The sequence below is a fragment of the Coloeus monedula genome (genome assembly GCF_965178545.1).
Source record: "Coloeus monedula genome assembly, chromosome: 13".
In the NCBI taxonomy this organism is placed as follows: domain Eukaryota; kingdom Metazoa; phylum Chordata; class Aves; order Passeriformes; family Corvidae; genus Coloeus; species Coloeus monedula.
In genome coordinates, this window is record NC_138793.1 from 14598381 (window position 1) to 14625322 (window position 26942).

Here is a 26942-nt window from a genome sequence, read left to right on the forward strand (position 1 = left end):
GTCTCCTTGGCAGCGGTTCTTGCTGATGACAGAGGCAAGGACTGGGGAAGAGTGAAAGATAGGTGATGCAACCTAATAGTTGAACAGTTTGAGAAATCCCTGAGAGGCCAAGAAGAAGGAGAAACACACTTAGAATACCACTCATACCAGCCTTAAAACAAAGGCTTTATTATTGGTCACTTTTATTTCAAGAACAGAGCAGCCTTTCATCCCAGCACCCTCCATGAGTTTAGTAACTCAGGTAGCACACAATAAGCAGTCACATCCTGTAGAGCAAGAGCCCCAAACAAAACAATCCCCACTGAGACACTGGATGTGGGCTTTCCTCCTCCCCCTCCCTGGGTGAGAAGCAAGCCCGGCACAAAATGTGAACAGCACCCTCATCCCACACCTGCAGGATGCTTCACTAGCAGTAACTACACAAATAAATAGTATCTCACAGAGAGGGAGCAGATGGCGACCAAAGATCATCTAGAGATTAAGTTATTGCTATGTTCTTAAGTATTTGACACTGCAGGTAACTCACTTGGGTGACCACCAAGAGAGGTGACAGTCTCAGACTGCCCTTGTGTTATCAGTTTAGTTTCATCAGCTCCCTGCCTTAAAGGCAGGAGTTCTTGGTGGGACTGAAACTTTGTCATTTTGCTGGAAACAGCTGGGGGTAGGGGACTCCCAAAACACTTGGAAATTGATCATGCCTGCCAGCCTTTCCTAAGAAGATCATGCACACTGCTAAGAGTACATACTGCTAAGTGTACTCCCTGCTCCTGACTTGCCACAGGAGCTGCTGAGCCATCTCCACATGATAAGGGGCTGCAGGTTCAAATTTCAAAGAGAGCAGGAGCCCACTCATGCCGGGGGCTGAGCCAGAGCTGCTGATTCACCAGGGAAAATCAGGACTAATTAGAGCTGTAGGACATGGGCATGGGAAATGCCACAGGCACACAAGGACAACCTGACACGTGACTGTACTTCCCTCTGCTGGTGGGACACGCTGTGACAGCCAGCGTCCAGGATCAAGTCAGGTCAGCCAAAACAAGGTGTAACATGAAGTCTAATACATGACTTGTCACCAGAGGATCAGGCAGCCCAAGGCTGATGGCAAGCGGTGAGCTCACAGCAGTGTCAGTGCCCGCAGTGTCCCTCCACACATGGAGTATTAGCTGGAGAGCATGAGTTTGAGAGGATGAGGACTGCAGGAAGAACCTCAGAGTGACGGAAAAGCAGCAGAGTCCTTGGCAGGACATGTCTTTGTTAGGCATCGTGCAGCTGGTTCTCTTGCAGGAGAATCTTCTCTCCAGGCTTGAAGGCAGGCATCCCCAGGTAAGGGCAGCTGGCACAGCGGAATGCATCCCCCAGGTAGCACTGGCAAGGGAAAGAGAAGCACTGTCTGTTAGCAGGTGCCACTTTCAGGTTTCTTCCCATGACATGGTTTCTCCAGCTCAAGAGATGTCTCATGCTCCTCAGCATGTAAGAGCACAGAAACTGCTTCCCTTCTACCCCCTTCTCAACACATCTGGTTAGTGTGGATGGCAGAGCTGTGCAGGCATTGGGCTCACACAGAAATGTCTCCACCCCACCCAGTGTGCCCAGGCTGGGGGAGTCCCCTGAGCTCCCCAAAGGCAGCCCTCCTTGAGCAGATCCCTGGTTAGCTTCTGAGCAAGGGGAAAAGGCTCACTGCTCACTCTGACTCCCCTAGGGAGACAGAAAAGACAGCATGTGCTGGTACAGAGCACGTGAGCACAGGGCAAAGGCTGGAGCTCTGCAGAAGCTGCAGAGGCAGTGTGTGGAAGCAGTGATCCAGCTCAGACAGCAGTTACTAGGGAATGCAATTCTTACACAGAGATCATATACTGCAAACCACAGTATAGAGACAAAAATTACTAATTACATTTCCACAGGCAGATTTGGGCTGTGAGCTCTTCTTCTCCTGTTCCAGTTCTTCAGCCAGGCCACATGTGCTGGAGAAAAACAAAGAAGTCACCTGCATCTTTCTGCTTAAAGGTCATGAGTCATCAACACTTGTGCCAGCCCTACTCATGTGCAACAGCCCTCACAGCTGACTCTGGGAGTCATGCTCCTCACTTTGTTCTTCAGCACCATGGTTTGTATAGCAAGTGTTGAAACACTCCTCAAGTTAAAACTGAGTGGGAAATGACACTACAGCACTCGCTACTTGTGCTGTTTCTCCTTGGAATGTGAGAAACCAGGGTTTTAGGCAAGCTGCACAAGCTATGCAGCCACCTCCAGGATGGCTGTTAACAATACACACCATTGTGATAATTTGTAGCAGTCACAGGCCAATTTTCATTGTATTTGTGTTTACATTCCAATAACTAAGATAAGAAAGGACATGAACCAAGAGAATAAGGCTCTGAAGAACAGCAAATTGCCTACAATCGTTTTTAAATCCCTCCAACTCTTAAGAGTTTAATGCTCCAGTTGAAAGGTTCACCGATACATGAATTCCGGCACTGACCAGTTCTTGCAGGCTTTCTTTTTGCCCGTTTCTTTGCAGGATGGAGCTCTGAGGGATGATGGATCTGGCTTTTTCAAATCTTCTGAATCCAACAGCTCATCAGAGTCCAAAAGATCCTGAAAACACACCATGGGAAACAAAATGCAGGAAATGGACTTTTCAGTAGGGAATGACGCTGCTAAGTTACGTTCGAAGACATAGTGCTATCTGTACACTGGCATTAAAGTGCTGCAGCTGTGCCCTCTTATTCCTGCCTCCTCTCTGCCCTCACCACACCACTGAGCTCTCCAGACCCCATGAAGGAGATGAGCTATTTTGTCTTAGGGAGATTTTTCTACCTCTGAAGTTGTAAAGCTTCCTAACAGGCATGACTGAAAGTATTTAGAATAGGAAAGAATGGGGAGAGAGAAAGAATAGCAAAGCCTCACAAAGAAAACCACTTACCATCTCTTCATCATTCATATCATTGGCAGACAGTGTCCACAGCTTGGCAGCAGCTGGGTCCACAGAGGGTTTTCCTGGAGTCAAAACAAAGGAAGAAACAGCAGTTATTGCAGCTTTTGCCCCATCTACTCCCAACAAATAAAGAGTTCAAGCAACTTTGGAAAGCCCTACTTCATAGGTTTTTACTGTAGCACTCCCTGCTTGGGAACTGTCTCCCTGTTCCAAGTGATGCCTGTCACTGAGAGCCAGGAAATCCAGATATTCAGCATGCTCCACTCCTTACCTGAAGGACCAGGTGTCTTGGCAAAGGACAGTTTGAGCTGACTGGAGGATCCCACTTCGAAATTGGGCTTCCTGCCTTCTATCTGAACAATGAGAAGGTCATTGCCTTGGTAACCCAGATGTTCTCCGACAGACTGGACCTCCTCTGGGCTCAGCGCTTCCTTTTGCAGCTGCAAAGTAAGATTTTAAGTTAACCTCATGCAGAACCCCTTCTTTTAGCACCAAGCCCAGCATTCCAGTGAACAGATAGTCAGTATTTTCAATCCTGAAGAAAAACACCACGCTGACAATAACTAAAGTTTGTGCCAGGCAGTGGCCATTTACAGCAAACCAGGGTAGCTAAAAACTTCATCTCCCAGCAAATCCCCAAGCAACTGCCCGAGGGCATTTCTGGAAATGGTGAACACATGCCTACCTCCTTCACTTCCACCAACCCAGAGAGAGTCAGAGTTGTGAGGAGCTTGGCTGCTGTCTTGATTTTGCCATTGTTTCCTGCAAGACACAAAAGCATAGAGTAGCAGGAGGCAAGAACAAGAATACAGCTCACTGAGAAACCTGGAAGAGCAAGAACTTTAGAGGGAAGTTCTTGAGCCAAACCTCTGCACTAAAATTGGGCCCTTTCTGCTTGACAGCAGGAACAAAGCAGAAAAAGCAGCAGCAGCTTGTTCATTAAAGTAACAGCATGGGGTTACAAACCCATTCTAGCTCCAAGTATGTTCTATATATGCCAAAACTTTTCTCAACCCAATCAATACCCATTGAAATAAGATAAAAAACCCAGCCCCAAACCCCAAACAAACTCACTCCCAAACATTTTTACTTATTAAAGAAAACTACTCATTAAGTTTTCAAAACAGGGACTCCTAAATGAACACATTACATTAAGAAATCATCTTGTGTTCACCTTCTCATGGCTCCTCTAGCTGTACCATGGCAGGCGCTCTGGCTTTTCTCTTAAACCCCAGTCCAACCACTTTTAACCTTTTCTGGATAACTATTTCTCAACTGGCTTCTGGGGCACTCTCTTCAGCACCTGTCACCTGTTTTTAAAACCACTTTGGAAGCTCCTCAGAAAGACAACATCTACAACTACTTAACATTGCACCCTGAGGAGAAAACAGTGATCACTGAAGCTTTTCAGTGTAGTTTAGGAACAAGCCTATCCAGCATTTTTGATAGAAGCAGAGTGACTGCAAACATCTCTGATGGATACCAGCTTAAGCACAGGATAAAAACCTCATGATTTGGGTTAGTGTATCAGGAGAATGAAAATCTCTGAACGTCAATTGGGGTTCCTGTCCTTTCTATTTCAGCCTAATCCTCACGAGAAATGCTATGTTGCCATGGAAGCAAGATTCTCTCACCTGATTCTGTAACCACTGGTTCTTTCAGAAGGACACGGCCCCCTGGCTTAAGTATCCGAGCTACTTCTGCCAGGAGCTCCACACTGTGCTGTGCTGTACTGCCTGGTACCATGCCCGAGAGGATTACATCGAAACTGGACTCCCTGTGAGCCGCTGTGAAGAAAGAGGAAGATGGTACAATTTTACACATGTACACATACAGCTTAATACACCAGTTCCACCTCCCTCAGCCCTCATGCTTGTGTGCAACAGCAACAACTGACTAAAGACACCAAGCATAGAAGCACAGCCAGGGTGCATCACTTCCCCTGCTGGATTGCCCAGGTTAAGAGCCAGCAGCAGGTGATGTTCTGAGTGCTGACTCCCAAAGCAGGAAGGTGTTGGCTCACACAGCAGCAGAACCCTTACCCTGTTAAGGAAACAGTGAAAAATTAAGCTCATTCTTACACTGAGGCAGCTGGTTAACGTTTTCCACAGAGACACGATTATCAGCTCCCACCAGCGCCTGGACTTTATCCACCAAATCCTTGAGGGCTTCGACTGGCGAGGAGCTGTCCCAGACGATGGCCACACGCTGGCCTGGAGTGACTCCATACTCCCCCATTTCAGCAGCAGCACACCTGGCAGTGGCTGGGAGAGGAACAGGGCGGGAGAGGGAGAGGAAGGATAAGTGCTGAGCACAGCACAAACCTCTATGCACTGTGACGTAATCGGTTGAGGTGTTTTTTAAAAAATGGGGATAATTTTCTGGAGGCAGGCAGCACAAAGTTCCCACAAGCTGTGCGTTAGCAGGACATGAAGAAAGAGCTACACTTCAGGCCATAACTCAGTTTCTCTCCCATTCAGGCATTAGTTTTACTGGAAGACTGCATGCTGTGCTTTAAAGAAACCAAAAAACAACAAAAAAATCACCTGTTTTCCTTAAAAATCTGAATAAGACAGCATTTCTGAATTTCCTGAGCAGTGACAGCTATTTGAATATAAACACTGCCTTGTCTCTCCTACTCCAAACACAACCCAGCAGAGTTTGCTTACGCAGTACAACAGAAGAAAAAAGTAACTTTCAGCATTCCAGCATTCCAGATTGAGGCTCTTCCCACCGTTATGATTGGTTGCACAGGGTGAGCAAATTACAGGGAGGGAGGAGCAGAACAGAACCTTCAGTGACAGTTTTGAGAAAGCTGTCTCCACTGATACTTTATATGAGATTGTATTCTTTGTATGGCAATAGTATCCCATCATCACCAGTTCTCACAGCAGCACCAGCTACTGAACCCGATGACCTCTCCTCTTTCCTCTATCCAACATAAACCTATTTTCTTCATAATTTAACACAACCACAGAGAACAGAGAGCAGTAGTGACCAGAACAGTTGCCCAGCGTGTCTTCAATTAGCTGCACACCACACACCTACTTCAGGAGAGACAGCTGTAAGCAAGGTCTTTACCAGGAATCACTACATCACACATCCTGGGTAATGCCTTATTGCCACCACGTTGTCACTGAAGCACAGCTCGTGGATATGCTGTACCAAATTTAACTGCAGTCAGGTGGGGAGTGGATTTTGACCTACAGTTCCTCTGGCTCTGGGTGCTGTGGACTCCCCCTCTCTCCTGGAAACTGCAAACAAATTCAGAATGGGGCACTCTGTGCCTTTTCTCAGCTACTCTGGTAGGAATTCACACTAAAACAACCACAATGCCAACCAGGTGGGGAATGTACACCTCGGATGTACACCGTAGGTTGTAACATCTCACAGCTGGTTTTGCATGTGTGACACAAGCTAAGCAGCTACAGCAGACAGTAACACTCATGAACACACATATTAATCCCATTAAAAAGTCACCTTTCCCAAGAAGAAAGCTGAAAATATCAAGAGATACTTAAGCTGTTAGGCTAAGGTGGGAAAGATAAACCCGAAGTGACACCTTCCTCTCTGAACAGCAGGCTGCGACCTTTCAAGATCAGAGTCCAACCTGCACCAACAGCACCACCACCTTCAGTGCCCTGAGACGCGGGGAGGAGGCCGAGGATGCCGGGTGGGTGGTGTGAGGAGGGGCCCTTATCTCCGTGTCGCACACATTTAACAGTCCCTGAGGAACAGGGAAAGGAAGGGGACTAAACAATACCGCAGGTTCCGCTTCAGCGGATCAGAAACCTGCTGTGTTGGAACGGGATGATCGTGACGGTCCCTTCCAACCCAAACCATTCCAGGGTTCTGCAGCACGTCAGGGCTGTAAACTGCAGCCTCCTGACGCAGCACAGCCAGCTTCCAGCGGCCGGGAATGCTCCGGCTTCCAGCGGCCGGGACGCGGCGCAAGGCTGCGGGCCCTACAGCAGGTGCGCATTTTAAGCACGTGGAGAACAGGCGAAATTAAACCTCTCGGTCATCGAGCAGGGACGGTTTGGAGGGAGCAAGGACAGGAGACGTAGGGGAATTTCGTGAAGGAATTAAACACACACACACAGTCCGTCCCCCGCCCCCCCCCCACACCGCTTCAGGCGAGGTCTGAGAAAAGATTTTTAAGGGGAAAAAAGGGGGACCGCCGTCCCCGTCCCCCGCGCTCCCCGCTCACCTCCCTCGCTCGGCCCGCTCGGCTCCGCTCGCCCGTCCCGGTCTGACGCCGTCACCGCGACGTCATCGCGCTCTGCCCGCTTCCAAGATGGCGGCGGCGGGCGGGCTGCGGCGCGCGGGCTGGCGGCTGTGGCGGGGCCGCGCGGGTGAGGGGCGGGGGGCGCGCCGGGGGCGCGGGGCGGGGAGGGAAGGGGGGGGGCCGCGCGCGCTCCCGTGCGCGCTCCCGTGCGCGCCCCCGATGATCGGGGCGGGGCGGGGCGGGGCGGGGTAAGGTGAGGTGAAGGGCACGAGGGCTGTGAGGGAACCGCGGCGGGCGCCGAGCGGGTGGGTTTGAAGGAGAGGTTGCTGTGTGGTATTTTTCTTTAAAAGCGTCGGCCGTGAAACGAAATTTGTTAAAAAAAAAAAAAAAAAAAAAAAAAAGAACCCAAAAAACCAGCGGCTAAATTAAAAGTTCCCCCCAGAGTGTCGTTGAGTAATCGGTCAGTGATTACCATGTGGTGTCTGTCACGGCTGTTCGGCTCCCGAGTAGGACTTGCCTCTTGTCCCCTGCTCGGAGGTCAGTGCCTTCCACCTAACCCCTTAATCAGGGCTAAAAAGGGGACAGGGCATGTTTGGGTGCCTGGTTTCCAGTCCAAGACTGGGAAACTATTTGCAATACATGCCATTTTCACTGTTCTTTCCCTCACAAAACATTTTTGCTTTATTTTTTTTCACGTAGACATGAGCTCAGCTGAGACTGGCACTAATCAGAAGCGTAAAAAAAGGCTCTACGAATTTCTGTTCTTTTCAGCTGTGTTCACCACAACTCTCCACCTGAATATTCTATGCGTCCTGGTGTGGGAAGGAGATGCTGACTCTTGGTTTCCCTTGCAGTGGTCAGGTGCCAGCACTACCCACCACTTCGTGCTCTCCAGGCCTCGGCTACGCTGAGGAGAGCATCCGACGAGCACAGGAAGGAGCCATTGACATCTTCCTCTCAGCAGCGCTTTGATTTGCCTCCAGCTGGGCACCAGCCTGAAGAGGAACCGCAGGGCCCTCGCCCCAGGTAACTCACCAGCTCCTTCTGGCACTGTCCCACGGACAGAGGGATTGGAGGGATTTTGCTTTCCTGAAACTCGCGTCTGAAACTTGAAGACAACAAGATCCAGAGTTAAGGAGCCCCAGACTGTAGCAGCTAGAGAGCTGGTTTGCTGTGACAGTGCAAATTCCACCATGGAAACAGTACGGGACTTGCTTTCAAGAGGGAAGCTCTCTTGTCTGCAAAGGGTATGTCTTTGCTTCTGGATTTTTGTGTAAATCTAAAAAAATAGGGACAATATGTTGTCCATATGCCCGTGTTAGAAAAGGTTGTAGTTTAGTTTTCTGTAAAGGAGGGGGAATGTGGGGCTGATTGGTCTCTGTGTAGGCATCTGCATTGAGCCCTCCTTCCCTTATTTTTCTCTTCTCTCACAGCAAAGGTGCGTTAAGAATCGTTTTTCTGGACAGGGAAGGATTTTACTGGAGGAGGCCAGATTTATACTAAGCATGTCTCAAAATGTGCCTGGTGTCAGTGAGTGAGTGGCAGAGTCCAGGGTTCTGATGTTTGGTGGTGACATTCCCCTCACTGTAACAATACCTTCTCATAGTTACACTGGCCAGGGCGGCCAGGAGTCTGAGGACTATGAGAGCGAGGAGCAGCTGCAGCATCGAATCCTCACAGCGGCGCTGGAGTTTGTGCCTGAACATGGCTGGACTGCAGAGGCCATTGCAGAGGGAGCCAAGGTATGTGGGGAGAGAAGCAACAAACCAGTTGAAAACTGGATGGAGCTGAAGTGCAGAGACAGCCAGGCCTGCATGCTTCCCCCACATACTCTTGGGCGATGCACCTAAGTCAGCAAATGCTACTGGGCCGGAATGAAACCCAGCTGCTACAGATAACCCCCTCAGAGTTAGACTAAGGCATGAGGTAGAGTAGTGATCCTAAAGAGAGGAAAACATGTACAGGAAGTGCTTTTTAATGCAGCGTTGTTTTGTTTAAATTCATATAATGTCTTCCACAAAATTAATGAAACTTTTTCTAGCTGGATCCCTCTTAGCAGTGTCTGACCTGGTCTGTGCTTCTCCCTTCTTCCCTACAGACCCTGGGCCTCTCTGTTGCTGCAGCAGGGATGTTTCACAGTGATGGCAGTGAACTGATCCTGCACTTCGTGTCTGAGTGCAACAACAAATTGTCCAAGCTGCTGGAGAAGGAGCAGAAACTAGTGCAGCTGGGTGAAGCAGAGTGAGTACTGGGTGTGAACAAATGTCTTCCTTTGCAGATTTTGGGAACTGCATAGACAGAGAGGCCACCTGGGACACAGATAAGTTAAAAGTGTAGTCTACCCAAATAAAGCCATTTTCCCAGATACAGACTAGAACCAAAGGCATGAAGGATATATAACACTTTGCTTATCTAATGCTAAGCCAGGTGGAGATTGATCTTTCAAGATCAGAATTGAATTTAACTTGGATGTGCTTCCTAATTATTTTTTTCCTTACCCAGGAAGAAGCCTATAGATGAATTCTTGAGGCATGCTGTGGAAGCCAGACTGAGGATGCTGATTCCATATATTGAGAAATGGCCCCAGGTATAAAAGTAATACCAACATTGTCTCCTTTGCGTGTGTGTATTTTAAACACCCTGTGACTTTCAACATAGTCTCTCCACCAGATTAGTTCAAGGTTGTAAATGAAGCCCTGGCTGGTTCAAATGATTAGTAGCCTTCAAGAGGAGAGCAACCTTGGAAGGAGGCAGTTAAAGGTGACCTTAGAGCAACTATTTCTCGCAGTTCTGGAAAGGCAAAGCTCTCTGTTGTTCACTCATCTGGCATCCCCAGGGTATAACCTGTGTCTCTGCTCAGTTCTATTTGCAGTGTCACTGCAAGTCAGGCTCTGTGCAGTGTTGCTGTGGCTGCACTGGGATCACCTGACACCTGGAAATGCAGAACTGCTTTGCTGCAGGAAACTATCATTGACTGACAAAACCCTGGCAGCCTGAGGGTAGAGCTGTGAACTGAGAGGGCTCCATGCTTCAAAATACAGATTTAACTCTCAAGCCGTTCTTCCCAGCGTGGGAAAGGAATTGAATTGTGGCCACAGTGACAAGCAAAGAGTTCCTAATCTTGGGCTGCAAAGATTGCTGTGAGGTCAGCCTCTGTCCAGAACCACTGCTGGCCTCTGGGCAGCTGAATCCAGCACCCCATGCACAGAGAGAGAGTACAGGCTTCATGTTGTTCTTCCAGATTAGCATAATTTACCTTGTGAAGGATGTGGGTGGTTTGTGTCTCTCCTGGCATTGTGTGATTATGTTCAAAGGCTGCAGGATCCCAGCAGGGCCATTATGGCTGGTGCTGTTCTGCCCTTGTTGCCACTCTTGAGTTCAAAGTCAAATTCAGAGAAATGAGAGATGTGACTCCCTACCCACAAGGGCACAGCACAGGATGAGTCAGCTCAGCCTCAGATGTTTCCATGCCAGAGAGGCACAGGGATGTCTGAACTGAGCAGGGATCTTTCAGCTCCAGTACAGGGTGGGGCCTGAACTTGCCAGCCACACTGTGTGTTCCCTGCACATCCTGTTGCTTGTAAGGACTGCAAAGAGCTGGGAGGACTTGTCACTGGGAGCTGGAGGCAAGTCAGCAGCAACAGGGAAAACATAACAGAGCAGAGCACTGTTGGTCTGCTTAAATTGCATCTTTCTCTCTTGGTCTCCCATTTCTGTGTGTGTTTCCTTTGCAGGCCCTGAGTGTCCTGTTACTCCCACGTAACATCCCTTCGAGCCTCAACCTCCTCACCTGCATGATCGATGATATCTGGCACTATGCTGGGGACCAGTCCACAGATGTGAGTCCTTTTGCTTTGGGGACAAGCTGGTTCTACCCCTCAGCAAAATCACGGGTTCAAGTAGGAGTGGGGTTGAGTCCCTCTGCAAATGGCTCATTTGTTGAGTGAAGAAGACATTTCAGAGGCATCCAAGGGTCTTTATAAACTACAGTCTAATTTCTTAAGAGCCACTGAGACTAAATGCAAATTACTGCCAATGGGATTAGTGCAAATTAAAAGGACCTACTTTCCTAGGCTCTTAAGTGCTCTTCTTTTTTGTTTTTGAAGATACAGACAAAGTTGTTGAGATTTTGAGACTAAGAAGTTGATCCTGTTTTCAGTGAGTGAGCAGTGGGTCTGTCAAACAGCTCTCTTCCACCAGCAGTAGCATTTACAGACTTGACTTGAAAACCTTTAAAGAACCTACCTAAAAATACCAGTAGCTTATTAAAGCTTTCATCTTTCTGGCAGGAAATAAAAGAAAATTATAACCTTAATTATAGCAATTAATAAATTACTTTAATTCTTATAGATGTAGGGAGAGATGGAAAAAGCTAAATGAACCATTTTAACAAACTACTTTAATAAACTTCTTTTATCTGTGTATAAAAGAGAAGCTACTGCAGTGAAAAATAAATAAGATGGGCAAAAAATTAAAGGAATAAACCAGAAGACAACTGAAAGAACACAATTGCTTCAGGAACTGAAAGTCCCTTATGTGTTATGCAAGTCAAATCAACATGTTGGAGCCAGTGTCTGCACTGAGCTGTTCCTAAAGTCTCACTGATGCAGGGATTAGAAGAGGTTCTAATGTTGGTGCTTTGTTTGCACCTTCTGACTGGTTACATGAGTTTTCCGGGCAAGCCGTGATGCTGAGCCTGCTCCCTCTTTCCCAGTAAAGGGATTTAAAGTCCTCACAGCAGGTCCCTTTTCCCAACACCAGGAGCCAGGCAGAGTATTCTCATGCCTCAGAGACTCCTTCACGTGGGTTTTTAGGAGCATGAAGAGAACAGAGTTTTGTCACAGGCCCTGAGAGATCCAGCTGCATATGTCAACTTCCCCTGTATGGGGAAGGAACGTGCTGTGGGTGTGTGATTTTCCCTTGCTGTTCTCTGATAGCTGCACTCTTGATGTGCATTCAGATCACAGCTTTGTCTCTGTCCTCCTGTGCCCCTGCAGTTTAACTGGTACACTCGCCGGGCTGTGCTCACTGGCATCTACAACACCACTGAGCTGGTGATGATGCAGGACTCGTCCCCTGACTTCGAGGATACTTGGCGCTTCCTGGAAAACAGAGTAGCTGATGCCATGACCATGAGCAATACTGCCAGTCAGGTAACCTTAGGGACAAGTGTGCATGCAGCAAATCCCTTCTCCCCAAGGATATATGCAGGCACACCTGGCTTTTCCATCCTGCTGATCCCACATCTGCTGAGAGACACCCTTGTTGCTGTCAGTTCACAATCAATAAACTAATATGTGTTTTTTAGTAAAATGACATGTAGCTGCCCTCTTTGTCAGACTGTTCCAATGGTTAGGAGACATCCCAGGAAACCCCTTCCATGTGTCCTATCTGCGGCTGTCACTTGTCTGTGGTGCTGTCAGCACCTTTCTGTAGCAAATACGTTTGTTGTCCGTTCCATCTGTGTGTTTGGGGGCCACAAGTGCAACTGCAGGAAGCAAAAGGTCGTGTTCTCCCTGTGTCTCCCAGGTACAATCCACTGGAGAAGCCGTTGTCCAGGGTCTGATGGGAGCTGCAGTTACTGTAAGTAATGCTGAAACCAGCTGGGCTGTGAGAGCAGAATTGCTTCTGAATGTCATCATGTGTTTTCCTCCCAAATCTAGAGGACAACATGGAAAAACAATCGTCTTTCATAACTTAGATTTACTTAAGGGTGATTTCCTGGGTAGTTTGGCGTTAGTTCACTGTTTTGTGGTGAAATAACTTGTAATAGAGCATAAGGAAAATAAGTCAGAAGCTGCAGGGTGAGCTTTAGGGATGAGAGAGGTGACCAGAATAAATACAACTGTCTTCCCTTGCTTGTCACAAGATCTCTCCCTCTGCCAGGCCCTGTGCTGGAAATCTTGACAGAGGGTCAGTGGCCCCATGGATACTTGGGAGGTGGCACCTGTCTCTGAGCCAGCAGGGTGAATTCCTCAGGCTGTTTCATTTGACCCCAGTGCCCTTCCAAGAATTCATTCACTTCTTGGTAGTGTCCTGGACTGCTTTCTGTCCATGCAGAGGGAACTGCACTTCCTCTGGGAAATAGCTCTTTGTGTACCCAGCAGTGACTTTTGACGGGCTTCAGGGCCTCGCTGTGATTCTATTTTTGGACAACTCCCATCGCATTTAGCAACAAAGTGATTTCCTTGTTACCAGAAATACATTTACCTTGTATCAGGACAAGACAAACAGGCTGGAACATAAATTAGAAATTATTTTTACTGATGAAGCACTTCTCAATAATTTCTCTCACCTCCTTCCCCCTGCAGTTATGGTGAAATTTAGTGTCTCTCCTCTTTCATACCTGCATATGCCAAAAGGATCCTCCACTAGAGAAATCCCGGGCTCTGTTTTACATCCACACGATGCTCTCGGGTCTGGGATATCTCCCATTGCCGAGGTTTGGTCTGTCCCTGCAGCAGATCCACTGCACAGATAAACGGGAGGAACTGGATGGATTCTGAAGTGGGCTGGGTTGTAGTCAGATGGCTTTAGGGCAGAATCATCCCAATACATAACTATTAGGGGAACACATCCCGAACCTCCCACGTCCAGGGTGTCCCGAGGGTAGCACTGTCCAGGCGTGCTGGGTTCTGCAGGTCTCTGCAAAATGAATGAGTGAGCGTAAATTCACTGCCGAGGTCTGCATGGCCGCAGAAATAAACCCAAGCTGAAACCTACTGACCGGGAGTGCAGGTTCCGGTCAGAGGGGTGGCCGGAGGTGGATCCAGTTTGATCCTTGCCTGTCCCCAGACCACAGTGATGCCTCTCGCCCCCCGCATCAGTGCTCGCAGCACACGGGCCTCCCCTCGGCACCTGCTCCGGCGGCCGCCCCGGGACAGCGGCACTAAACCCCGTTCTCCCTGTGCCCACAGATCAAGAACCTGGCGGGGCTGAACCAGCGCCGGTGAGGCGGCGGCGGCGGTGGCGATGGCGGTGGCGAGCACCGGAGGAGCCGCGCCCGGCCCTTCCCCGGCACCAATAAAGTCGTACTCAGCCTGGCACGGACTCTTTTTGCGGGCGCACCGGGGCCGGGGGGAGCGGGGTGGGGACGGACCGGGCGGGCGCTCCGGGCGGCGGGATCGGGATCGGGATCGGGATCGGGATCGGGATCGGGATCGGGATCGGGATCGGGATCGGGATCGGGGCGGGGCAGCCATGCCGTACGCCAACCAGCCCACCGTGCGCATCACCGAGCTGACGGACGAGAACGTCAAGTTCATCATCGAGAACACGGACCTGGCGTGAGCACCGCCGCGGAGCCGGGCCGGGGCGGGCGGGCCCGGGGGTGAAGCGGCCGCGGGAGGCCCCGGGAGCGGCCCCACGGGCCCGGCCTCCCCGAGGGCGCCTCCGGTTCGGCCGGGAGGGTCTCTTGAGGCAAAGCCCCGCAGAAGCTCTGGTCGGCGTCTGTGCGGGCCCGCAGCCCCACGCTCCCTCATGCCTAAACACGGGTGTTTCCCTCCGTCAGGGTGGCAAATTCCATTCGAAGAGTGTTCATCGCAGAAGTCCCCATCATAGGTGAGGCCTTTTGCTTGCCTGTGGTCGCAGTCCCTCGGACTGCCCTCCCTGTGGCTCCCATCACTTCCCCTCCGTGTTCTCCCACACCTCCCCGCTGCTTTTGCCTCTCCTTACCCGTGCTCGGGCAGTACTGTGCCCTGCAGATGCTGCCTCGGTGTGTCTCTACAGTCTCTGTAATGTTTTCTGTGACCTCACAGGCTGGCTTTTCCCCACATGAGTATTTCTCAGCTTGTGACTTTCTCTCCTCTGCAGCCATTGACTGGGTCCAGATAGATGCCAACTCCTCCGTGCTCCACGATGAATTCATTGCACACAGACTGGGTGAGTGCTGGGGTGGGGAGGAAGATGAAGGCGGCTTGTGGGCAAAATCAGTCCAGAGATGCTGAAGCACCTTTGTCAGGTGCTGTTCCTCCACTGTCTTGGCAGGAGAGTTAGGGGCTCTTGTGGTCTCACTCACATTCCTGTGATTTCCTGCTTCCCACAGGTCTCATCCCACTCACCAGCGATGACATTGTGGATAAGATGCAATATTCCAGAGTGAGTCAGGCGAAATGCTGGGGGGAATCATTTTTGAGGGTGGTGGGTGTTTGATCTGATGGAAAGCTCTGGCAGTTTCTTGCATGAAGAACCCGTGTGTGTGTCCCAGGACTGCACGTGTGACGAGTTCTGCCCAGAGTGCTCCGTGGAGTTCACGCTGGACGTCCGCTGCAACGAGGACCAGACTCGGCACGTCACATCCCGCGACCTCATCTCCAACAACCCCCGCGTCATTCCGGTTGGTGCCGTCCCGCTGCGCGTCCTGCTCTGCGTTCCTGCTGAGGCAGGGTAGCAAACACATGGAATGTAGACACAGCAAGGCCTCTGAGCATGTTTCACATTGCCCAAAGCTCCACTTAAACTGTAGTGGGAGAGCAAAGCAGGAATAGCTGCAGAAGTAGCGTGTGTGCCAATGTCCTCCTCGTCTCTGCTGCGTTGTCCTTCACTTGCTGTCTGATGGGGTGCAGAGCAGTATGGCCTCATCCTGCAACCCTCATCCCAAAATCCTTGGCTGCCCCTTGACAGGCCTCTGGCTTGCTGGTTCTTGGCTCTCAGCATGGCAGAGTGTGAAGAGCCTGGGCCAGGGCAGTACTGCCAAACAGCTCCTGTGCAGTCATCTTGGGGAGGGTTGGCGGTGCCAAAGTGGGACAGATGCAAAGGGACTTACAGAGAATGTTCTAATACACTGTTGAGGTGGATCCAGATGTCACCACAACCTGAGGCTGCTCCTGCTGGTGACGGTGTCTGCCTGGGTAAAGCCCATCTGGAGCCTGCTGTCTGTTACTTGCCTTTGGCTGAGGTGCTCTGAGTGCTGTGTGTCATCTACGGCAGCTGTGGGAGTGACTTTGGGAACCGAGCAGATGTGCTGTGCAGGGCTGGAGCACTCATCCAAGCTGATCTTGTCATAATTTGCTTGCTTTTGTTCTGCTGCTGCAGGTGACATCTCGGAGCAGAGACAACGACCCCAATGACTACGTGGAGCAGGATGGTGAGTGGTGGGTCACTGGGAATAAGAGCTGGAGGAGGAAATTAACTTTTCTCTCAGGTTCTTTGAACTCATTCTTCCTTTACTAGCTGTGCAACCATAAGGCAGCCATAAATCGGATACTTCTGAGCTGCTGGTGTCACTGCATCAGTGGGGTAGTGTTTTGTCTTAATGCCACTTACAGATTGTCCCAGAACTAAAGTCAGAGGGTGCTTCTGTCTCTCCTTGTGAGAGCTTACAGACAGCAAAGAAGTGAAATGATGTGATGTTGGCTGTTCCCTGGGGACCTGGGCAGCTCCTTTTTACTTAACTGTTCTGGGGACACAGCTGAGCCCCTCTAAAAATCCAAGCAAACCCTGGATGCTGGTGACACCTTCCTGGACACCAAAAATCTGCCTTTGCTGCAGTGTGATCCTGCACGCTCATTTCTCCTCTGCAGCCTTCTCAAACCAGCGTGTGCTTTTCCAGACATCCTGATTGTGAAGCTGCGCAAGGGGCAGGAGCTGCGGCTGCGAGCTTATGCCAAGAAGGGCTTTGGCAAGGAACACGCCAAGTGGAACCCCACAGCCGGCGTGGCCTTCGAGTACGACCCCGACAACGCTCTGAGGCACACGGTGTACCCCAAACCAGAGGAGTGGTATGTCCTGGTGTCTGTCTGCAGGGACTGGGAAAGATTTTCCAGCAGCCAACAACTTACTCTTCAGCCCTGGGGATAATTTGGGTCAGTAAGTGATGGGGAGTGTGCCTGCCACATCCCCTTGCACAGACTCGGCTCCTGGGTTTGGGTAGCAAGGCCAGTCGCTTGTTTGCAGCTGCACACAAGGTGGACTGGTTTGTGGTCATCTCTTGTCCTCCCTCACGTACCATCACTGCTGGTTTACCTTGCTTTTATGCCCTTTTTCACCACTTGTTGCTGATCTTCCCTGTGCAAGTCTTTTGTAGGTCAGGTAAGGTCTGAGGAAGGAACAGATCCATATGAGAAGAAAGAAGCTGCTATGAGAGCAAAGAGTGGAAGGTTGGGTTGCAAGGCTGATTTTTCAGCCTGGCTTAAGGAAGCCCAGTATGGCTCTGATTTAACCCATACATCTCCTCACTCCTGGAGCCTGAGCTTTGGCAGGGTTTCCCTCTCTGGCCCTTTTCTCTCCTCTGAAATACCATTCTGCACAAGTTGCATGCTGCTTCTCGTCCAAAAGTGACGTGAGTTTACATTTGGAAAGCTGCTGCCCTGCTTTGGATGGGCAAGGACTTTATCCAGCATCACTTTTCATGAACAGGTACCTGAGCTGCTCCTGGCTCTGTATCCCAGTGATCACGGCAGACATCCTGCCACTGAGCATGCTGGAGCCAGGAGCATAGCGAGGAACCAGGTGCTTCAGGCAAGGCAGGCTGAGAGCAGGGACCAGGCAGGGTAGTGGATGTGCTGCTGTAAGCATTGATGGGTTGCAGGCTCAGGAGCCTGGTGTGGCATACAACAGGACACCAGGAAACAGTTTTTGAGAAGTTCTAGACAAAATATATGTAAAAGTTGGAAAAATCCCACAAGAAGATTGATATTGGAGCTGCCAGTTCTTGACGATATGTCTCTCTTTCCAAGTTCATCTGACTCCCTGTGAAGACAATACAGAGCCAAAGGCTTCTGCTGTCCAAGGCTAGCTATGATTTTTGGTTTAGTTTTTCATGGTAGTTGCTTTTTGAGGCTGTTGGCAGAACACTGGCATACAGCTAGACTCTCCAAACAGCTGTCAGGGTGGTGGAAACCTCTGCACTGTTTTGGTCATGGGTGGTTCTGCAAGTAACAAGAAATCCCAACTCCATTCATTAACACTTCATCTCTCTCAGTGGTTTGTAAAGGCAGAGGGTTTGTTTGAAAAATACAGTTTTATTTCAGGCAGCTGATTACAGGGTGCTGGGATCAGTGTTTCTGGGCAGAGGAAGGCCAGTGGGAGACCTTGGTACAGGTACAGGATTTTCTGTGCTGGCTTCTCAGACAGCTCAAGGCTCTGGGTTTTCTTACACGGATTAAGGGGTTCCACACAGTCTCTCTGGTGTGGTGCTCTCTAAACCAAGGGATGCAGCAGGTAGAAAGATGTGACACACAGGTATTGCAGTGATTTTGGTAGAGGAGTGGAGGCACAGGACATCAGGATGGAGCTCACTGATGCAGCTGATGTCTGAGGTTTTTTTCCTGCTGGGTTCAAGCCAACTGGGCTTCACAGACTTGAGTACTGGAGTATTCCATTGCTTTCCTGGCCCAGTGGAAAGTAGAAAGAAAAGATAACCCAAGGTCCATTACTCCATAAAAGCATCTAGGCTCCATAAACACAGTCCCTTCAGGAATTGATATCCCTTCACTGTGAGCAGCTGCCAGATTGTTTGTACCAGTGTAGGTGGTTTATGAGCCACAGTACAGGGCTTGCTGAGTTTGGGCAGAGCAGGGCTGATCCTCTTCTAGCAGTGCTGCTGGATTACTCTGTGGCATTAATGAGGAGCCAGAAAGAGCAATGTGAGACTGAGCTCTTTTCTGTAACTTGATGTTTGATAACCCCCCTGTTGTGTGCTGGATGTGAGCCCCAGAGCTTGCTCTCTGGGGCCAAACTGAGTGCCTGGGCTCTCTGGGGCCAGGCTGGAGCAGGGGCTCTGTGCTAACCTCTCCTGCTCTCTGATTCCAGGCCCAAGAGTGAGTACTCAGAGATCGATGACGAGGATGCTCAGGCTCCCTATGACCCCAATGGGAAGCCAGAAAGGTAGGGACCTGAATGCAGTGCTGCAGCTGGAAGATGGGGTGACTGGCTGGGTGCATCTCACGGGCTCTCATTAATAGAGGAGTGTCTACTTTGTGCTGAAATTGCCAGACCAGGGAGCTGACATTCCCTGAAAAGCAGGGCAGGAGTTGGTGTTAAGTGGTGATATGCCCAGGTCTGGCAGGTTTTCCCCTCTGGGAGATACTAGACAGTTCTCCTGAGTTTGTGTTGCCAGGTAGGGTGGTGCACACTCGGTGGAGTGTGAGGCCTGTGGGGGAAATACCCTGGCTTAAGGTATTCATTCACCTGTGTGTGTCTCACGCTCTGATTGCTGGTGTTGCTTGCGCTGCAAAAGTGCCTCAGCCAGCCCTAGTCCCTGGCCTGGGGCTCTGTGGTGGCTCGCAGGTCACAGTGCTGAACAGAAATCAATATCAGAAGTGCTCTTACAGCCCATGAAGTTGTGAGTGTTGGTGTGATGGTTGTAGAGGGGCAGCACTGGCTGTACCCTGCTTGGGAGGTGAATGATGATGATGATGATGGTTGGGATTCCAGGCAGATCTCCCTGCTGTGGGTATGGATGGCTGAAATAATGTGCACCTCCTTGCAGAGCAGATGGTGACTTAACCCCTTGCGTTGTAACCTCAGGTTTTATTATAACGTGGAGTCCTGCGGTTCTCTGCGTCCCGAGACCATCGTCCTGTCTGCACTGTCCGGCCTCAAGAAGAAACTGAGTGATCTCCAGACACAGCTGAGCCACGAGATCCAGAGTGACGTCCTCACTATCAACTGAGGTGGCTCCTTGCAAGAGAGTGCTGAGCTGTGAGTGATGCCTGGCTGAGATCTAGGGAGAGGCTTTTACCTCCCCACCATCTCCCTCTGCCTTTCCTGGCCCAGCACCTGGTTGGTGACGCCTCTTCCCTGGCCTTATTTCCCAGGGAAAGCCATTGTGATGTGTAGGGTAAAACAGGAAGGGAATCAGTCAGTGAGCATCTTAGCTGGGACAGGCTTTGTCTCTTAAGTGATCCCTGAGTTTTGGTTCTGGTGCTGGATTTTGGCCATGTGGTGTTTGGGATCGGGAAGCGTGTACCTTTGTTACACAACCCTGCTTTATTTACATGTCCATTTTTTACTGTGCTGAATAAAGCCTTACCCCCACATTTTTCTGTCATCCCTGAAAGCTCATCCGAAGCTGCTGGAGGAGATGTCACATCATTTACTTCTCTCGAATAGACATTAACTTAATGAGATCTGCTTTGGAGGGAGCATTGCTCACTGATGCTGATTGCTGCTTGTGACATTATCTCCTGAGGAGAGCAGCACCCCTCCTGTTGGCAGCCCGTCGTTCATTGATCCGGGCTTGCTTTTAAAGCAGATGTTTGAGGCTGGGGTGGGTGAGTTGCTGCAGAAGGCAGCGCTGTAGGGGAGCTCAGCTGGGCCAGGCAGGTGAAGCTGTACTTACAGACTCCTCTGGAACAGACTCCACCCCTGTGCTGTATAACCTTTCTCTGAGGAGCTGGGTGGCACAGGGTCTGTCAGTAATGGCCTCTGGCTGATACCTTTCTTTGTGCCCACAGCCTGCAGTGTATGCTGGGCTAGAGCTTGGTGCAGATCCCATGCCCTGACCCCCCTGGCAGTGGCTGAAAGGCTCCAGCAATGGCCTTTGTCACCCCTCCTCCTCCCCTCCATCAGTGCCCAGCATGGCTTGGGATGAGCTTATTGGTGACACTTTCCTGGAGAGACCCGCAGCTCCTGTACCATGGAGGCTGGGAGGGAGGGGAAGGCCTGTGTGCCCCTGTGCTCATCCCGCTGTGGATGGGGATAGTTCAGGGAGTAGTGACAGGGTCATGCTGAGCTGGGGAGAGCAGCCCATGTCAGCACTGCCTTCCTCTCCAGGCTGCTGCTTCCATTTCCTTCCCATGGCAGAGCTGGCTGCAGCATGGGTCCGCATGTCCCCGTCCCTGGAGGGGTCACTGCGCTGGCTGGTGGGGCTGTCTTACCTTGAGGCCAGTGCTGCCAGGCAGTCATGGCATGGATAACTTACCTGGCACAGCTCTGGGAGAGCTGGGAGATGGTGTGCCTTGAAACACCTTCACATGGGGACTTGGAGCCACCACCGCCCTGGCACATCCCCGGAGCTCCGGGGAGCTGGAGGCAAGGGTGACAGTGGGCTGCTGGCATGCTGTTCCACTCCGGGTTGTTTGATGGAGAGTGGCAACTCGCTCCACCCTTCTTCCTCTCCCAGTGGTTTTAGGGCTTCACTTGAAATGTCCTGGCCATGGCTGGAGGCAGAACAAAGCCCTGAGCCAAGCGTGCTGCCAGGAACCTCAGGAAATCTCCCCCCATCAGCATTTTTCTCTCTGGCAGGCACTACTCCCACTTGCGCTTCCCGAGCGCGCTTGGATGGAACAGACAAACAGGAAGGGTGGATGTGGATAAGGGTTGTTTATTCATTGAGCAACTCCTTAAAAAACAGAAAACCCAAACATTTTTGGTAACAAATGTTAAATCTTTTCCAGATGAGGTGCGTAGCCAGAAAAAGAGCAAGTTCCACCTCTCACCCCAGGGGGGACACACTGCTGGGCAGTGCTGGGGTCCCAGAGCCCCTCTGTGCCCAGCCATGCTGCGAGGAGCAGCCTTTCTCTGTCCCCACGTCCCCTCAGCCTCAGCCACAAGCTACACCACCCTGAAACACAGTATTTACAGACCACAGATTCCCACATCACGACACTCCCTGTGCCCAACACATGGACCTGGAGCTTTAAAGGGCAGAAATAAAACCACCAAGCATCCAACCCAGACGGAAGAGGACTCCAAAGAAACACCAAGGTTTGCACGGCAATAAAAAGATAGCCCTTCTAAAGGAGGTCAATAAATAGGAGAACTAGAAAAAAATCAATTGCTTTTAAGTTCAGCACATGAAGCCCAGTTCCAACCCCAGTGGGTGAGGAGGGAGTGAGGGCTATGGGAATGCACAGAGGAATGTGGCTCTCTCCTCATCAGCATGGGTTTCTCTGCCCTGGGGCTTCTCATATCCACAAAACTGCCCCTTGAGACACAGATGCTACTGGCCAAAACCAGTCCCATGGTTGCCCACCAGCAGATAAACCGGGGGCACGGCAGGGGGACACAGCTGTGGGAGGAGTGAGGAGTGTTTGGGTGGGAGAAGCCAGGGAGCTCAGCTCTGCCCGGCCACTCACCCCAGCCAACCCCCCTGGAAGGAAAACCAGTTTCTCCTGAGACATCTCAATTCTACAGCGAGTGTTTAAATAGCTTGAAGTGCAAAAATCAGCTCAGGGGTGGCAGGGTGTCCTCAGGAGCACCCCACTCTTCATAGGGGGGTGGGACCCTGCACCATCAGCCTGGCACAGCTGCATCCTCCAATGCTGCTCCATGGCCATGGCAGAATGATGCTCCAGCCTTCCTGCCATGCAGAAGACTCCGAATTTCTTGACCCCCCCAACTCTCTTCACCTCCCAGCTGGATCCCCGAGAGTCAAAAACCTCTGGGCATCTGCCCAAGGGCTCTTCAGCAGCCACCACATTTGCATTCATGTGAGAAGGAAATATCTCTTACAATACAGATATTCAATATATATTTGAAGTCAGTTGAGGCTGAGCCAGCCATCGCCTCCACTAACGCCAGACCAGGGCGTGAGCCAGTGCCTGCTTCCCAAGGTCTTGGCACGGAGGTGCCCCAGCTCGGTCTCCTGGGGATTCTGAGGGGTGGCTGCCTTCATCCTTGCCACCCCTTGGAGAAGAAAAAGGGGACCGCTGCCACAGTCCCCCTACACCAGCTCACGGGGACGATGTGGGCTCCCTGCCTTCAGGCTTGTCGCTTTTGGAGGACTTTGGCTTCAGCAAGATGAACCTGTTGAGGAGGTCGGTGTCCGAGCTGGCCTGGGCACCTGCATACGCCTCTCCTGGGGACAAAGCAGAGGATGGGTTCACCTGGTGGGGAAAGCTCCAGGGGCTGGGGGAGCAGCAGCTCCTCGGGGTGGGGTGGGGACACTCACCGGCATAGCTGGAGGACTCGGCCATGTTCTGGGAGCCGGTGATGTGGTGCCAGTAGGCACTGCGGGGCAGCATGGTCGTGGGGGTGCAGGGGTAGGAGAAGTGCTCAGTGCCCTTGTTCAGCAGCTGCAGTGGATGAGAGGGGGGAGGAGGGTGACACAGGGCCCCTGGAGTCTCCTCCAGCTGTGTCCCCCCCTTAGCGTGGGCTGGAGCTCACCCTGACATTCTTCTCCATCTCCAGCAGGACCCTCTTGTGCTGCTCAGCGATGGCCAAAGTGGCGCTGTGCACGCGCTGGTAGATCTGCTCACCCTCCTGCGTCTGGAAGGTGTAGAGACCTTCTCCTGCGTCGCACATCCTATGGGGATGTGGCACAGGATGTCACCAGGGTCTTCAAGCCAAGGGATGATAAAAAAAAACCCCACCCCAGGTGGCAGCTGGTACAGCTCCCACGCTGTTAGAGCTGTTCCTATGTCCCCTTCATGGTGTTGAGCTGGGACCAGAACCAGCTCCAAGCTCCTCCTGCCATGGGCACACTGTACAGGCCAAGGCCACCACCCCAGCCTCAGGCCAGCCTGTGATGATGCCAGCAGTGCCACTGCCTGGAGCACCAAGCTGGACGAAGGCACACAGTGGTGATCCCTGTCCCAGCAAGGGTGACTTCTCACCGTCCAGCCTCGAAGGTGAAGCGGGTGGCGTCGCGGCCGTAGCGGCGCAGGGAGCAGAGGGGCCAGGAGACCAGCTTCACCCGGGGGTTGTGCGTGTCCCAGAGGTAGATGTTTTCGTGGGTGATCTGCAGCTTGCACTCGCCATAAACGTCCAGGTTGGGGCAGGGGAGGAGGAACACGTTGAACCGGTCTGGAGACAGGAAAAAAATAGAAAATAAAATAATCTGCGAGGGGTGCAGCGAGGCGGAGCCCCGGGCGAGCACTCGCCGCCGCGCTCACCCGTCTGCTCGCACTGCACGCCGGGCGCCAGCAGGTCGGGCTCCCCCAGGCTGATGTCGTTCAGGCGGGCGCCCAGGCACTCCACCGACAGCGTCTTGTACCACTCCTCCGCCTCCAGCTCTGCAAGACACCACGGCAGCCCCTGGGCGACCCTGGCCACGCCGGGGTGCCCCACCCAGCACCCCCAGCCCGGCTTCCCTGGGCGCTGCCCCGTACCTGAGTCGCAGGTGAAGGTCCGGGCGGAGTCGTCGGTGAAAACGATGGCCACCGCCTGTCTCTTGGTCTCCTTGGGCAGCCGCGTGATGCACTTGACATTGCTGATCTCGGTGACCTGCAGAGGAGTTAAGGGGTCACCGAGGGCTGCACCCAGACCCCAGCTGCTGCTCCCAGACCCTGTCACCCGCTGCACCCAGCCCCTGTTCCCTGCTGCACCCAGAGCCAGCTGCATCCCCCTCCGGAGCGCATGGGGACAGCCACCCAGCAAGTTTCGGCAAAGAAGGACCTGCTCTGGCACGGGTCCGCGAGCAGCGGGCAGCACCCCAGCACCCCTCCAGCGCAGCCCCTCACCTTGGGGCACCCACGCAGGCACGCCGACTTCTCATCCGGGTACTTCTCCAGGCGCTGGGGCCCTTTGCTGGAGGATTTGCGGAAGACCAGCCAGCACCGGCGGTAGATCTGCCGGACAGACAGCGGCGGCTGCTCGGGGCCCCTGGGGGTCCCTGTCCCCACCACATCCCCACGTCCCCCTGTCCCCATACCCAGGACCCGTGCCTGGTTCTGCTGACCCTGCTGGCCTGGGGACAGGAGGCGATGCTGGCGATAGGGATATGCCGAGGCTGCCATCATCTGCCCCCACCCCCCGCCAGTGCTAATTACAGAGCTTAATTAATGAACACAGACAAAGCTCTCAAGGGGACCGCTGTTCTGGCATTTCCCCGTCCCCTCTCCTACAGCCCCTGCTTCTGAGGGTGGTGGGGCCACCGTCCCCGGGCATGTCCCCCCCACTCGAGCCCGCTCCCTCTTTGTTCTCCCTAATTAGCATGAAATTACCCAGCATGCTCGTTGCTGCCGGCTCCAAGCCATGGAGATGGGCGACCAAACCCCCTGACCCCCCACCTATGGGTGCTGCAGTCCCACACCACCCTAATTTGCACCCAGCAGCTCCAACCTCTGCCGGTGAGGAGCATCCCCGATGCCAAACTGTGTGTGCAGGGAAACTGAGGCACGGGGGTAAGGGAGGGCTCAGGAATATCCCCCACACCCTGGGTGACCTGGGACAGGTGAACGGGTGTTACTCGGTGCAGGATCCGGCCGGTGCAGGAGCTGGACCCCTGGGGCTGCTGGGTGATTTGGGTACCAACAAGTGGCCTCTCCCTGCCATCCCCCACTCCTCTGCCACCACAGCCCCCAAAATGCTGCTTATTCAACCCCAAAACAGGGGCACAGGATGCCCCAAGAGGGACCTGGCCACGTCACCTCACAGGGAAACCAGCACCCCAAATCCATGGGTGTTCTCCCCCACACTCCCCCATTCCCCAAGATCCCCACTCACCCCCAGCTTCTTGCTCTTCATCCTCACATAGCCCTGCTTGATGATGTCGTTAAAATTCGTCGCCATGGCGATGGCTCGATAGGGTAGGGGATATTTTGGGAGGGGGGGGCTGCCTTCACTTTCGCCCCCCCCCCTCCATCCTCTTCCTCCGTACCCCTCCTGTCTCACCACCGGCCCAGCTTGGTGCTAGCAGTGTCCCCCATGCTGGCTGAAAAAGAGAAATGACAGACCGACGGGTGACATCTTCCTCGTCCTCCTCCCCCTCCTCCTTGTCGTCCTCCTCCTCCTCCTTCCCCTCCTCCTCCTCCTCCTCCTCTTCCTCCTCCTTTCGCTGCCTGAACCATCCGAGTGGAACAGTCCGGTGTTAACCCCTGCCAGGACAGTGGAGCCAGGATGGCACAGACAAGTGGTCGGTCCCCTGCCACCATCTCCAACATGTGTCCGAGGGGACACCCACACCAGACCTCGCCCGCAGGTCTCCATCACCTCTCGCACCTCCATCACCTCCTTCCTCCCAGGCTGCTCGCTTGGGCAGCAACATGGCCCCGGTGGCCGGGCACCAGTACGGTCCAGCGGTAACGACCTCCTGTTGGCCAGGCCAGCTCTGGTGTGGGGTGTTTCGGCCAGCACCAGCTGCCAGAGGGACCCCGGCTTCCAACCTTACACCCCTTGGTGTAACCCAGCCTCTCTCCAGTGCTACCATGAGCTCAGCCTCGCTCAGCCTGGTCCCTGCTGGTTCCCCCAGCCCCAACCGGTGGGACCAGGTGGGGACCAGGTTCCTCTCCCAGCTGGAGAAGTCCCAGGTAGAAGGCAGTAACCCAGGAAACAGAACAGGGCCATCCCCGGGGATGCTCCTCCATGCCAGTGACGCCCTATCCCCCAAAGCCCAGCACCCAGAGGACTGGGACAGCACCTTGGGGACCTCCCGCTATCCTGACAGAGGCCGGGGGCAGCGCTCGCCTCTGAGAGGAATATTCCCCCCATTTCCCCATCCCCATCACCCCACCCCACGCACATGAACACCCCAAGGGAACTCAGAGATGCTGGGAGATGCCTCCTGCCCCCAACCCCCGACCTGTCACCTCGGCACTCCCACACCTGGCGGCCCCCAACCCCTCATCACCCATCACCCGCAGGGCTCCCACCGGCACGTCCCTCCCGGCGTTGTCACCCCCCGCCCGCTTGCCCCCGACACTTGTCAACCCAAACCTCGGTCAAGCCCCGTCCTGTGTCACCCTCTCCGCCCGCCCCCGTTGCTCCGCCGGTCCCCCCGCCTTACCCGGCCTCCCGGTGCGAGCGGACCCGCCGGAGCCTCCGCGTCCTGCGAGCCCCGGAGCCGCTCGGCCCCGCCCGGCCCCGCCCCGCCCGGCCCCGCCTCTCCAGGGCCCGCCCCCGCCCCGGTACCCCCCCTCCACCCCCGGGCTGCCCAACCAGAGGCACAACCGGCCG

The 26942-nt window shown here is 52.9% G+C and overlaps 4 protein-coding genes across 4 annotated transcripts; 2 read left to right on the forward strand and 2 right to left on the reverse strand.

The window, feature by feature from the left end:
* Positions 1-146: 146 nt before the first annotated feature.
* CIAPIN1 (cytokine induced apoptosis inhibitor 1) lies at positions 147-7266 on the reverse strand. Its single transcript, XM_082290088.1, has 9 exons — positions 7146-7266; positions 5017-5199; positions 4570-4722; positions 3621-3697; positions 3207-3375; positions 2924-2997; positions 2480-2595; positions 1892-1961; positions 147-1365 (listed from the first exon to the last, which is right to left on the reverse strand). The coding sequence occupies exons 2-9, from the start codon at positions 5171-5173 to the stop codon at positions 1255-1257; spliced, it is 927 nt and encodes a 308-aa protein (XP_082146214.1). The 5' UTR covers positions 5174-5199; positions 7146-7266; the 3' UTR covers positions 147-1254.
* COQ9 (coenzyme Q9) lies at positions 7182-14206 on the forward strand. The gene is made up of 9 exons (XM_082290087.1): positions 7182-7290; positions 8018-8189; positions 8770-8905; positions 9262-9404; positions 9666-9750; positions 10898-11002; positions 12161-12316; positions 12693-12746; positions 14081-14206. The coding sequence occupies exons 1-9, from the start codon at positions 7233-7235 to the stop codon at positions 14114-14116; spliced, it is 945 nt and encodes a 314-aa protein (XP_082146213.1). The 5' UTR covers positions 7182-7232; the 3' UTR covers positions 14117-14206.
* A 105-nt stretch (positions 14207-14311) lies between these two features.
* Positions 14312-20135, forward strand: POLR2C (RNA polymerase II subunit C). Its single transcript, XM_082289873.1, has 9 exons — positions 14312-14449; positions 14674-14723; positions 14976-15044; positions 15208-15260; positions 15370-15498; positions 16197-16248; positions 16714-16882; positions 18915-18989; positions 19632-20135. The coding sequence occupies exons 1-9, from the start codon at positions 14364-14366 to the stop codon at positions 19774-19776; spliced, it is 828 nt and encodes a 275-aa protein (XP_082145999.1). The 5' UTR covers positions 14312-14363; the 3' UTR covers positions 19777-20135.
* A 2645-nt stretch (positions 20136-22780) lies between these two features.
* DOK4 (docking protein 4) lies at positions 22781-25671 on the reverse strand (the record flags this gene model as incomplete). Its single annotated transcript, XM_082290012.1, has 8 exons — positions 25494-25671; positions 24509-24616; positions 24158-24272; positions 23942-24061; positions 23663-23852; positions 23214-23352; positions 22999-23122; positions 22781-22905 (listed from the first exon to the last, which is right to left on the reverse strand). Exons 1-8 carry the CDS (start codon positions 25557-25559, stop codon positions 22781-22783), a joined length of 987 nt encoding a protein of 328 aa, XP_082146138.1. The 5' UTR covers positions 25560-25671.
* Between the last annotated feature and the right edge of the window lie 1271 nt (positions 25672-26942).